Raw genomic sequence first — 12,078 nt, forward strand, 5'->3', positions numbered from 1 at the left:
TAATCTTTTTACCCTCTCAGAGTTAAGAATGGCAGCGGCGATTGCCGGGGAGGAGGAGGGCTGCCGCCGGGCCCATTGCTGGTGGTAGGGTGGATGCCGGCGCCAGCCATGTGGTGGATTTGGAGGCAAGGGGAGAGAGAGAGAGAGAGAGAGAGAGAGAGAGAGAGAGAGAGAGAGAGTAGAGAGAGAGTAGAGTAGAGAGAGAGAGAGAGAGAGAGAGAGAGAGAGAGAGAGAGAGTGAAGAAGAGAGTGGAAGACAGAGCTTGAGAGCTAGTTTTGGCTCTGACTAATGGAAGTGAAGAAGGTTTAATATGGGGGTCTGTGTTTGGAGACAAGGACAAAAAAGCTAGTGTCTTTTTGACATTTTTGCTCAAACTGGGTACAAATTACACAGCTTCCAAACAGCAAAAGTCCAGACACTGAAGTAAAAAAAGGTCTAAGGCTTTGTTGTGAAAGTCCTAACATATGTTCCAGAATTCTATTCTACACTGTTTGCTATGTGCTCTACGTCATAAAAACATTTAACATTATACTTCAAAACACTATATGACATTTTTATAATCGTAGGCATTAACACAACTAAGAGTAATACTTCAAAACACTATATGACACTTTTATAATTGTAGGCATTAACACAACTAAAAGTCATGAAATTCAATAATGTTATGAAACTTTCAAAACCCTTTTCACCAAACACAACTGTAAACTGTTTAAGATTAAGGCATTGATTGAAATGGATGACTTTAGGAAGAGTTCGATCAAAAAGCATTAATGCATGCCAGCGGAGTGGAATTTGGCCACTGAGAATCTGAGATATGGGGGCAAGCTCTATAGCCACTTGCTCCCATTTTTCTTCTACATGTTTCTGGTGCTAAACAGATTAGCATTATCAATGTAATTGCCGTAGAAACCAAAGTGACTAAGTGAGAGTACACGCGTCTTACAGATCAGACTCTATGGAGGCCAAGTGTATCAGAATTCAATCAAAGATTTCATGGTGGTGGACCAAAATTGCTTAAAAAATTCATTCAGGTTTGTGGGTGGAGTAATGTCACTATCTTAAAGCTCTTCCAATATTGAAAAATGGACACCTCTCACAGTTGTTGTGACATCAAATTGAGCAAGACATACGTCACACAGTACTGTTATATGATAAATCTCATATTTGTCTAAATTTTAACCTTTCCTTCTGTTACTAGGGTAAAATACCAGTGTAGATCATCATCACAATTATACTTTTATCCTCTTTAGTACACAATGTCTATTCTCTTTAAGCGTGCATATTTACTATATATCTATTTGTTGCTCACTGTTTATCTACAATGATTTACTGTTTATCTATAGTAAAAAACAGTTTTGGGCTCGCGCCAGTTTTTTGTTTTTTTGTTTTTGCTGAAAAAAAATAGTAGATTGGGTTTCGCAGTTCGCACACTATCTAGAAAGGACCCTCTAAAATTTGCTTTGTTATGTCTCTGATGAAAAAAGTAGATTGGAAAAATAGTGAAAGAAATAATTGAGGAGAAAGAACATAAGAGATATATTTTTACTACTATGATAAGTGCTTTGTTATTAAGTATTTCAAATTAAATCTATATAGATCTTGCACTTTGATACATTAGAAATAAGAATAAAAGAAGAAAAATTATGAACACAAATCTCGCAAATCCCGCGGCAAAGCGCGGGTCATAATTCTAGTGTGAATACTTAAGATTAAAGAATATATACATATACATAATGGTTTCATATGTAAATTATGATTGCACCGTATATTTAAACGTCCAACGGTATAAAATTTTTACCAATCATTATTTCTTCATTTTTCTTAAACCAAAATGCAAAGGTTACTAAGTACAAGGACTGAATTGTGTATCCAAAGTAGGGAGAGACCTCAATTGCAATACAATGAAAAGCAGATACCAAAATGCAATAACCTCATTTTCTAATATCCTATACAAAACCCTCAACACATACAAAACGGTGTCGTATCTAAAGCTCTTCTATTTGAAGCTTGATTCTTTGGTTGCAGCCCCAGTCTGTCCATGAATCTGCCCTTGCTTCCCATCTTAACGACTCTCTGAAGCAATTGAATCGCTTTCAGTATTCACGTAAGTACCAATTAACCCTACCAATTTTCAATTCGAGAAATTTTATTGTCAAAGATTCAATCTTTTTCGTTGTTATCGTAACCCTTTATTAATCCAATTGCATCTAGCTTAGCAAATTTGATGGATTCAGCAACAAAGTTTCTGGGATTTGAATGAATAAAAATTCAATCTTTTTGCACGTAGATTGAAGATGTTATAAGATAAGAGGTTTTTGCTTGTAATGGATTCTAATAAAGTTTCAAGTTTGTGGTTTTTAAGCATCCAGCAGTTGACAGAATATGGGAATTCAGTGTTGTTCAAGTTACAGATTCCATTGCCTAGCAATTAGAATCCATTTATGGCCTCAACAAATCTGTATCGAAATTGACCTGAATGTTTTCATATGCTTATTAAGATAAGATGTATACTTCAAGTTATTAGAATGATTTTGGTTTGGTGAGTGAATTGAGCTCTTTTACTATGTTGACATGCAGGTGCAAGCAGAGTTGTAAGATTTTAAGAAGCTTGTTTTAGGCTTGTGAAGCTGGAACTTGAACTGCTATGGTAAGCACTGTGTCATATATGAGCAAATGGTGTATGCTTAAGTGACTGCTTTGGGTAAGGGGTTAGGGGGAACATGTGTCTTTGTGGTGCTGTTAGGTACTGCCTTTGGTGTGTTGTTTTCTTGATGAAGGATAAAACTGAAAAACATAGGTAAATAGCTGTGCTAGTTGAACTTGAGGGGATAGAGCTAGAATCAAGGTTATGAACTTGACAGTCTGTGTGCGGCCTGAACAAAGCTTTCCATTCAGTTTCGTTTTTGAACTGTTTGCTTAAATAGAAGAAGAAAAGTGAACAAAAAAAATGGAGTACTTATTATGAAACTACAGTTTTGTAAGCATATGATACAATCTTAGCAAAGTCTAGGAGTATGTCTATTCAATCTTTTGTGTTTGATGTTTTATAGCACGGGTTCTGAACTGGATGTGGTGGCTAAGTGCAGGATCCTAATGTTTTTTTTGGTGAAAAGACGGAAGCAAAACTATACATTGGGAACCTTGATATGAGAATAACAGAGTGAGTAAAAATTCTTGGAATTGAGCTATTGGCTGCACAAGTGCTAGTATATCTGTATGACAATTAATTTTGTCTTCCTATTGTGTCAACTAGGGCTGCTCTAATCAAGATGTTCTCTCCGTATGGGAAGATTGTACACGAGGAATTCTTGCTGCATACTCATGGCAGGAAACGCGGAGAGCCTCGAGGCTTTGCTTTCATCCAGTATAGTAGTGAAGAGGTATGTACATTTCTTATCTTTCTCTATCAACACTCATTGCTTGAATCAATTCCTGATTTCCACCATTAAAGTGAGCATGCAGGAAGCAAAATTAGCCAAGGAGAAGATGCATGGGCGACTAGCTTGCGGACGCCCATTAGTCGTCCGCCTCTCCAGTGAAAAATACTTAATACAAGAACCACATAATCCTTCCGGACAATCAGGCGAGGCCACCAAAACAAGCCATTCGGCCAGCAGTTCAGGACAGATGAGTCGGACCTCCAAAATAGCAGCAATCAAGAACAAACTGAAAGCTCTGGAAGGCGAGGGTTTTAGCGCCAAGAAGCAGAAGCAAGACGACATCCCTTGCAGCAACAATAGCATTGATCATCCATCAGTCCAAAGATAACAAATCACCAGAACTCTCTTATATCTTTTTAAGCTGTAATTCCCCTAACTTCAGTTACTTCACCGAAATCGAACGCGAAATGCATTGGATTCGATCTCAGGATCACATCAGATGTTTGATATTGTAACCTCGTCCTTTCTGAAAACGATTCTTACAACTCAAGCAACTTCATCATTTTTCGAGTTTGATTATTAGTTCCATTAAAGCTTAAATTTTTTATTATAACTAATCAAGTAATTAAGGAATAAATTTGGGAATTATATATTGATCAGAGTCAATGAACAAAGCTAAAAGAGTCCACTCCTCAAGTGAACCACTCAATTTTCAAATCACAATCTCTCTTCTCTCTCTCGGCACTCGCCGGCGATGGCCATGGCATCGAAGCTCACCGTCTTACCTGGATCCCATTCATCTTCGCCGGCAGGGTCGCAACGGTCAAGTTTCGCTTCCCGCCAAAACCTGAGTGTCCGTCTCTCACGCGCCACCGTCGGTGGCAGCTCAATCCAGTTAATCAACACAAGGCAACAGCAGCAGAGCTTTCTCTCTCCTCCGGCTCCGGCTCCGGCTAACTCCGTCCGATCTGTCACCGCCAGATTCCAGCTCCAAGCGCCGCTCATTTCTCCTCATGACCAATGGGGCAACTGGACCGTCCTCTTCGCCACCGGCGCTTTCGGTATCTGGTAACTCACAATCTCTCTGTGATTCCAAGAATTTGAAACTAAAGATGTGAAAAGATTTGTGATTTTGGATAATTGAGTGTGTTTTGTGGTGTTTGGATGAGTGAAGGTCGGAGAAGAACACCAACATTGGCGGTGCATTGAGCGGCGCGTTGGTGAGCACATTGATTGGACTTGCTGCTAGCAATTTGGGAGTGATTTCGTCGAATGCGCCGGCGTTTTCGATTGTGTTGGAGTTTCTGCTGCCTCTGGCTGTGCCATTGCTGCTGTACAGGGCGGATATGCGCCGTGTGATCAAATCAACCGGGGCGCTGCTCTTGGCCTTCTTGCTAGGATCAGGTAGAATATCGAGTTATTTATGTTTGATTTTTGTTGAGTCCTGTGTGTGCATTGTTAGATTTGCTAGGATTGTTATATTCCATGGTAGTTGTCATGCTGTGAATGATTTGGATCATTTTGAGGTGTATTGTGTTCTTGTGGAAGTCAGCAATTCGTTGTTTTGATCATGGATACTGCTTATCCTCGGAGTTGTGATGTTTGTCTAATTTGTTGTGTTGCAACAGTTGCGACGACAGTTGGAACGGTAGTGGCATATCTATTGGTGCCTATGCGAGCGCTTGGTCCAGATAGTTGGAAAATAGCAGCTGCACTCATGGGTAGACACATTGGTGGAGGTAATGTGTTTGCCACTCTATAGAGCTGGACACAGAAACCTATTTCTAAAGATTGTTCTTTGAAGTTGTGATACATCTCGGCTGTATGTTTCTTTTTCCATATCGTAATTACTTATCTAAGTTATACAATTGGATTCATGTAGCTGTCAATTACGTTGCCATAGCCGATGCTCTTGGGGTCACTCCGTCAATTTTAGCTGCTGGACTAGCAGCAGATAATGTCATTTGTGCTGTATATTTCTCGACATTGTTTGCATTGGCTTCAAGAGTACCTGCAGAAGCTCCAATATCTGATACTGGTGTGCAAAATTGTATCTTATATGTTTACAATTGTATGACTATCATATATCTGGAACGGAACTTGTAACTTGTAACCGCTGGAACTGGATTTTGCAGGCACTGCAAACGATGCAGAATCTGACAATGGAAACAAGCTTCCTCTGGTACAAACTGCTACGGCCCTTGCTGTGTCCTTAGCCATCTGCAAGAGTGGCTATTACCTCACAAAATACTTTCGAATTCAAGGAGGTATCCTTCCAGCCGTAACAGCCATTGTGGTTGTTCTTGCGACTGTATTTCCGAAACAGTTTGCATATCTTGCACCATCTGGTGAAGCTATGGCCATGATCCTAATGCAGGTGACGACTTTTCTCTTCTCCCTTGAAACTGACTAGTGTTTGTGGAATCATATTTTACCTTGTGGAATGATTTTCGTTCATGTTTGCGAGAATTGACAGGTATTTTTCACTGTGGTGGGAGCAAGTGGAAACATATGGAGTGTGATCAACACTGCTCCTAGTATCTTCCTCTTTGCTTTAGTCCAGATTGCTGTCCACCTTGCTATGATACTTGGATTGGGAAAGCTACTAGGATTCAACCTCAAGTTGCTGCTTATAGCATCAAATGCCAACGTCGGAGGCCCTACAACAGCTTGTGGAATGGCCACAGCCAAAGAATGGCATTCTATGATTGTTCCTGGAATTCTTGCAGGCATCTTTGGCATTGCCATCGCAACTTTCCTCGGCATTGGATTTGGGGTCGCCGTTCTAAAAGCCATGTAAAATATTCCACTCAACATTAGCAGAAATGGGTCAAAACCTACTTTGCTGTAGTATCATTAGCAGAAAATAAATACATAGATAACCCATGTTCGTCGTCGCATTTACATTTCAGCTAATTTCCTACCGATAGATTATAAATTTTCTTGCTAGGTTGAACCACGTCGGTGTTGAATGCATTTGATTCCATATGAGTTAAAGATTACTAGATGACAAATAGGATGAGAATCCACGTGGACCGCTTCACGAGCTTTCAACCTGCCATGTCATCAGAACACCTGCCACGTCACCAGAAAAACATAAACGCAAGTACAGAACACACCACTGAAGCCTCATTCAGATTCCTCAAACCTTTCATGGCTTCTGTGAGTTCTGTCACACTCTCCCTTCCCGTCATAACCACCACATCATCACTCTCATGTCAATCCCTAGGTTCACTATCCAAGCCCAAATCCGAACTCCGACCCAGACCCGGACCCGGACCCGGACCCGGACCCGAACCCACACCCTTTCCCTCCCATACACTATACAAAACTCCCCTCCGGCCTTTGACTCATTCTCCCCGCAACTTACGGGTGAGGTCACAGCTCAGGCAGCCTATCATCTCTCCGGACGACCACTGGGGTCTATGGACCGCCCTCTTCGCCACCGGCGCTTTCGGCCTCTGGTAATATAGAATTATAGATACAGTAATATTGTTTGTCATTCAACAACTATTGAAGTAGGTTTAGATAATGTAGTTGACTTTTTATGTGAGGTTTGTTTGGAAGGTCGGAGAAGACAAAGATTGGTGGGATGGTGAGTGCTGCTCTTGTAAGCACTTTAGTTGGTCTTGCAGCTAGTAATGTAGGCATTATTCCTCATGAAGCGGGTGCTTATTCGATTGTGTTGGAGTTTCTTCTGCCATTGGCTATTCCGTTGCTGTTGTTTCGAGCAGACTTGCGCAGTGTGGCGAGTTCCACTGGGACTCTGCTCTTAGTTTTCCTGCTTGGATCAGGTAGTGTTCGATTTTTCGGGTAGTTTTTTGCATTTTGGTAAGAGTATTTTTGTAACTTGAAAATGTGTGTGAGGAGTGATGACTAGTTTTGTGACAGTTGCGACTATGGTTGGGACTCTGGTGGCGTTTCTGATGGTGCCTATGCGGTCACTTGGTCAAGATAATTGGAAGATTGCTGCTGCTCTCATGGGTAGCTACATTGGTGGATGTAAGTCTAAGAATTCGCCTTTGTACTCTTGGAATGTCACACATGTATATTGAAGTTCATATGAGTATGTATATTGAATTTGGCACGAAGCCTTCTCATTATTTCCTGCTGTTGTTGTTACAGAAATTTTGGTTCTTGGATATAGTTTTGCATAAAAGCTCTAATCTTTAATTCAGTTAAGCAATTGCCTAGATTTATAGTTTGCCATTACAGTGAAGGTGATATAAAGTCATGATGATGCAGTTTGGCACACTTAGATACTTGATCAGAATACTTGTTGTAGCTGTTTATGATACACCTATATTCAGCCACCAGTAGCTAATATAAAGTGAAAGTATTTGAGTGAAAATCATATTGTTGATTCCGTGTCCAAGTTAGAGCTTGCACCCTGAACTCAACAATGTTTCCATGATCCCTTAGTAAATTTGTTCAGTTTTTGAATAGTTTGCTGATTCTGAATTGGTGTGTTTTGCTATATAAGTTCCTAATTATGTTTTGTTCCTCCTCCTTTTTCTTTTTTGGTTGATTGCTGTAGCTGTTAACTATGTTGCGATTTCAGAGGCCCTCGGTGTTTCCCCATCAGTTTTGGCCGCAGGAGTAGCAGCAGACAATGTCATCTGTGCTCTGTACTTCATGGTCTTGTTTGCTTTCGCCTCTAAAATACCTCCTGAGGCCTCACCAGATGGTATGACAAAACCTCTCGCTCCTTCTGTCAATAATACTTGATTATATCATGTTTCTTGTTTGTTATTTCTCTAAGATCCTCCATCTAAAACTAACGCCTACAGATATTGCTTACATATCTGAAACTTACTGGCAGATGTTTCAATGAAAATGGAATCCCAAATTGAAAGGAAACTCCCAGTACTAGAAACAGCAACTGCTCTTGCTACATCTTTTGTGATATGCAAGGCTTCTGCATATCTCACAAGTTTATTTGGAATTCAAGGAGGCATCCTGCCAGTAATAACAGCTCTTGTTGTCATTTTAGCTACCCTTCTTCCAACATATTTCACATACCTTGCACCTTCTGGTGACACTATTGCATTAGTCTTGATGCAGGTAACTGCAAGTCTCTTCTTCTTCTTACTTAGAGTTTCACATGTATTGAGTTATAGTTTGATACATATATATACCGACATGTTATGCTTTACATGCACAGGTGTTCTTTGCTGTGCTGGGTGCTAGTGGGAGCATATGGAATGTGATGATCACCGCTCCTAGTATTTTTGTGTTTGCTTTAGTTCAAGTAACAGTTCATCTTGCTGTGATCCTGGGATTGGGAAAGCTGTTTCACTTTGATTTAAAGCTGTTACTTTTGGCATCAAATGCCAATATTGGAGGGCCGACGACAGCAGGTGGAATGGCCACCGCGAAAGGATGGCATTCTTTGGTTGTTCCGGCAATTCTTGCAGGCATTTTTGGTGTTTCCATTGCAACTTTTCTGGGCATTGGTTTTGGAATCATAGTCCTTAAACACTTGTAGAACATACGTGTTGTGGTTGGTAGTTTTCTTCCTATTCATTCCACCTAAATATAGTTAAGCTTTCAAATGATTAACAGAATCATATGCTTCATATTCATAATCATGATTGGCCATCATCATTTTAGATTTAAAATTCTATATCTTGATAAACTTGGGTTGGAAATTGCAAATTTCAATGCTATTAATTAACTCAAATGATGTTTATGCAATAATTTGTTTTATTTATCTCTAGTTTTGGATGAGACCACCCTAGTTTAGTTGACACTAAGAATTTGTGAAGAAAATAAAATAAATGTGACACTTCTTATAATCGTTGGCATCATCCCACGTAATGTTATATACAATTCTTTTATTTCTTAATTCTTAGCAAGGTGAAAAAAATGTAAAAACTAAAAAGTTATGAATTATTTCTTGACAGTGTTAGTGTTAGTCATGCATTATACGGTAAGTCGGTAACCCAATTACACCTCACATAATTGCATTAATACAGAAATCCTCACAACACCTTCCAACGTGCATTATACATATATCAAAATCACTACAACACGCTATTGACATATCAGTTTTCGAATCACTCCAACTTATACGTAATTATAAACTTAATCTATGAAACGTGCTTTGAGATAAAACAGTCTGATACGTCACAGACTGAAATTTCGAATTATTCCAACTTATACGTAATTATAAACTTAATCTATGAAGCGTGATTCGAGATAAGACAGTCTGGTACGTTACAGACTGAAAAGAATATTATCTGTGTGAATTGTTTATTTTCTAATATTTCGATTCTTATGTTACATTATCGTGAACCTCTAGATTAGATCGAGAAATCCCTTATCAATCATCTAACAGTGTGATGCACATGATAGATAACAAGCCGGAGCACTATAGAATTCCGTTACTTGTACTATTGCATGTCAAGTGATGAGTATATTAGTTGTCCTTAAGTACACATCAAGAGATCATCGACTACATGTACTTTCTTTTGGAGTGTGATAATCTGATTGTCAACTGTACTTACAATACCCAAAGGTGTCAACCTTACTGGCCAATGTTGTACTACTAAACCGAATTAGGCACCATGAACGTACGTACTATACATCCACAAAACCAGTTAAGTCGTCATGTGCTGGAAATTTAAAAATTTAAAAATGAAGCACCCCCGAGATGGAGTCCCTCGCATCAATGTATCAACGATAAAGTATAAGAAATTGTGGAAGGGGCAAGTTTTATAGAATAATGCAAGTCGTACCGTACCTACTGTAAATGTTTGAAATATCGACATTCTAGCTAGACATCATCAGGTAGAAGATTATTACGGATAAGAAAGCGAATAATGTTCTATTCAAATCGACGTCGGTCTAAACTTTTGTAGTCCCATGGTAAAAATCTTGTAATAACTTATAAATAACGGGTTTGTCTATTATACTGATGTGTAAAATATATAAACTGAAAAAAACAACTAGAAAGGGGAGATCACGCGCAGTAAGGGTGGGTTGTTTTGAAAAATTTGCTTGTCAAAACAAACAAGTATGTATGTCATACATTAACAAACAACAGAATTTTGCATAGATAAATAGATGAATGTCATATTTTGAGTAGAGATTTTGACTTTAATAAATTATAAGGTATATATGTATTAATATATCTAAGAATAATCTAGTTGAATTAGAACAAAATAATGGAAATGAAGTAGGCAATACTTTTGCGTTTATGCTAAAAAGTAAACGGGCAAAGAATGTAAGTGAAAGCTTAGCCGATCGAGCTTATAAATAGGTGGGAAATGGTACTACTATATACAATGCCTTCAATCATTTAAATCTCTGAAACTAAACGACTCAATGAACAACATGATCATTAGGTTGATATTGCTTCTGGTGTTTGCTGGATGGCTCATCGTTTGGATTATGGTGCCAACAAAAACTTACAAACTTGTCTGGACTCCCAAGCTTCAAGCTCATCTCACTTCAACTTATTTTGGAGTTCAAGGTATATAAGAATATAAGATTTAAACTTTCTTCTTCCCCGTACATATATATCTTACTTCCATTTTCATCTTCCACTGATTAGCTACGTATATTTGGCTCGCATGCAGGGACAAATCTGCTGCTCTTCTCATTTCCAGTGATGTTTGTAGCAGTGCTGAGCTGCGTTTATCTTCATCTAGTTCAGAAGAAGTCACAAAACTCCACCGCGATTAGGTCACCGGTTGCTGCCGGCTTCTTGAGACGTCCGGTGATTGTAGCGTCTCCTCTAGGGGTCGTCACGGCAATGGAGCTAGGGTTTGGCCTAATGTTCATTGCACTCTTGGTTTGGTCTCTAGTTAACTACTTGATCATCAGCTTCGGCGGCCACCTCCATAGGCAAATGGATATGACTACGATGATGAGCATTGACGAAGTATGGCAAGCCAAATTTCGAAGCGTATCGTTGAGACTTGGATACATTGGGAACATTTGCTGGGCGTTTCTCTTCTTTCCTGTGACTCGAAGCTCTTCGATTCTACACATGTTTGGGCTCACATCGGAGTCGAGTATCAAGTACCATATATGGCTTGGTCATCTCTCCACGATTCTCTTTGCTATACATACTTTAGGGTTCATCATCTACTGGGGCATGACTCATCAAATGGTTTTGGTACGTTTGTATGTGCTTGCTATTGATAATTCAAGTTTTCGATCATAATTTTTGAAGTATAAACTTAACTATGGTGATGAACTGATGATATATGCAGCTGCTACAATGGAGCAAGACTTATGTATCAAACGTAGCTGGAGATATTGCAATGGTATTAGCAGTGGCAATGTGGGTGACTAGCATTCCTCGTGTTAGAAGGAAAATGTTTGAAGTGTTTTACTATACGCATCAGCTCTACCCACTCTATATCTTGTTCTACGTATTACATGTTGGTGCTTCCTACTTCTGTATGATCCTTCCCGGAATCTTCCTCTTTGCCGTCGATCGATACTTGAGATTCTTACAATCTTCCCGGCATGCTGCCCTAGTCTCAGCACGGGTTTTACCTTGTGAAACCCTTGAGCTCAACTTCTCCAAGATCAAAGGTAACACTTACTAAGGACTTTAAAGGATGAAGATGATTGCATTTTCTCTCTTATTAACTAATTGTGAGTTGCTCTATTTTTCCTCTATATTCATTAGCAGGATTTTCTTCTTGTTTCAGGATTGGATTATAATCCTACTAGCATCTT

At 39.3% G+C, this 12,078-nt stretch overlaps 4 protein-coding genes across 4 annotated transcripts in view; all 4 read left to right on the forward strand.

The window, feature by feature from the left end:
• Positions 1 to 1,984: 1,984 nt before the first annotated feature.
• LOC101309399 (probable RNA-binding protein 18-like) lies at positions 1,985 to 3,972 on the forward strand. Its single transcript, XM_004308010.1, has 5 exons — positions 1,985 to 2,105; positions 2,579 to 2,648; positions 3,088 to 3,161; positions 3,255 to 3,381; positions 3,464 to 3,972. Exons 2-5 carry the CDS (start codon positions 2,646 to 2,648, stop codon positions 3,767 to 3,769), a joined length of 510 nt encoding a protein of 169 aa, XP_004308058.1. The 5' UTR covers positions 1,985 to 2,105; positions 2,579 to 2,645; the 3' UTR covers positions 3,770 to 3,972.
• A 115-nt stretch (positions 3,973 to 4,087) lies between these two features.
• On the forward strand, positions 4,088 to 6,266 carry LOC101309101 (uncharacterized membrane protein YjcL-like). The gene is made up of 6 exons (XM_004308009.1): positions 4,088 to 4,449; positions 4,556 to 4,785; positions 5,010 to 5,120; positions 5,264 to 5,419; positions 5,517 to 5,758; positions 5,858 to 6,266. The coding sequence occupies exons 1-6, from the start codon at positions 4,136 to 4,138 to the stop codon at positions 6,179 to 6,181; spliced, it is 1,377 nt and encodes a 458-aa protein (XP_004308057.1). The 5' UTR covers positions 4,088 to 4,135; the 3' UTR covers positions 6,182 to 6,266.
• Positions 6,267 to 6,534: 268 nt separating this feature from the next.
• LOC101306975 (uncharacterized membrane protein YjcL-like) lies at positions 6,535 to 8,869 on the forward strand. The gene is made up of 6 exons (XM_004309136.1): positions 6,535 to 6,845; positions 6,949 to 7,175; positions 7,273 to 7,383; positions 7,919 to 8,068; positions 8,204 to 8,445; positions 8,546 to 8,869. The coding sequence occupies exons 1-6, from the start codon at positions 6,535 to 6,537 to the stop codon at positions 8,867 to 8,869; spliced, it is 1,365 nt and encodes a 454-aa protein (XP_004309184.1).
• A 1,841-nt stretch (positions 8,870 to 10,710) lies between these two features.
• Positions 10,711 to 12,078, forward strand: part of LOC101307264 (ferric reduction oxidase 4-like) — a gene marked incomplete at its 3' end in the record, with an annotated part of 15,562 nt that continues 14,194 nt past the window's right edge. Inside the window, 4 exon segments of the mRNA XM_004309137.1 lie at positions 10,711 to 10,858; positions 10,965 to 11,506; positions 11,604 to 11,931; positions 12,051 to 12,076. Of these exon segments, the coding sequence (XP_004309185.1) occupies positions 10,711 to 10,858; positions 10,965 to 11,506; positions 11,604 to 11,931; positions 12,051 to 12,076 (1,044 nt within the window).

Source organism: Fragaria vesca, linkage group LG7 (genome assembly GCF_000184155.1).
Source record: "Fragaria vesca subsp. vesca linkage group LG7, FraVesHawaii_1.0, whole genome shotgun sequence".
Lineage (NCBI taxonomy): Eukaryota > Viridiplantae > Streptophyta > Magnoliopsida > Rosales > Rosaceae > Fragaria > Fragaria vesca.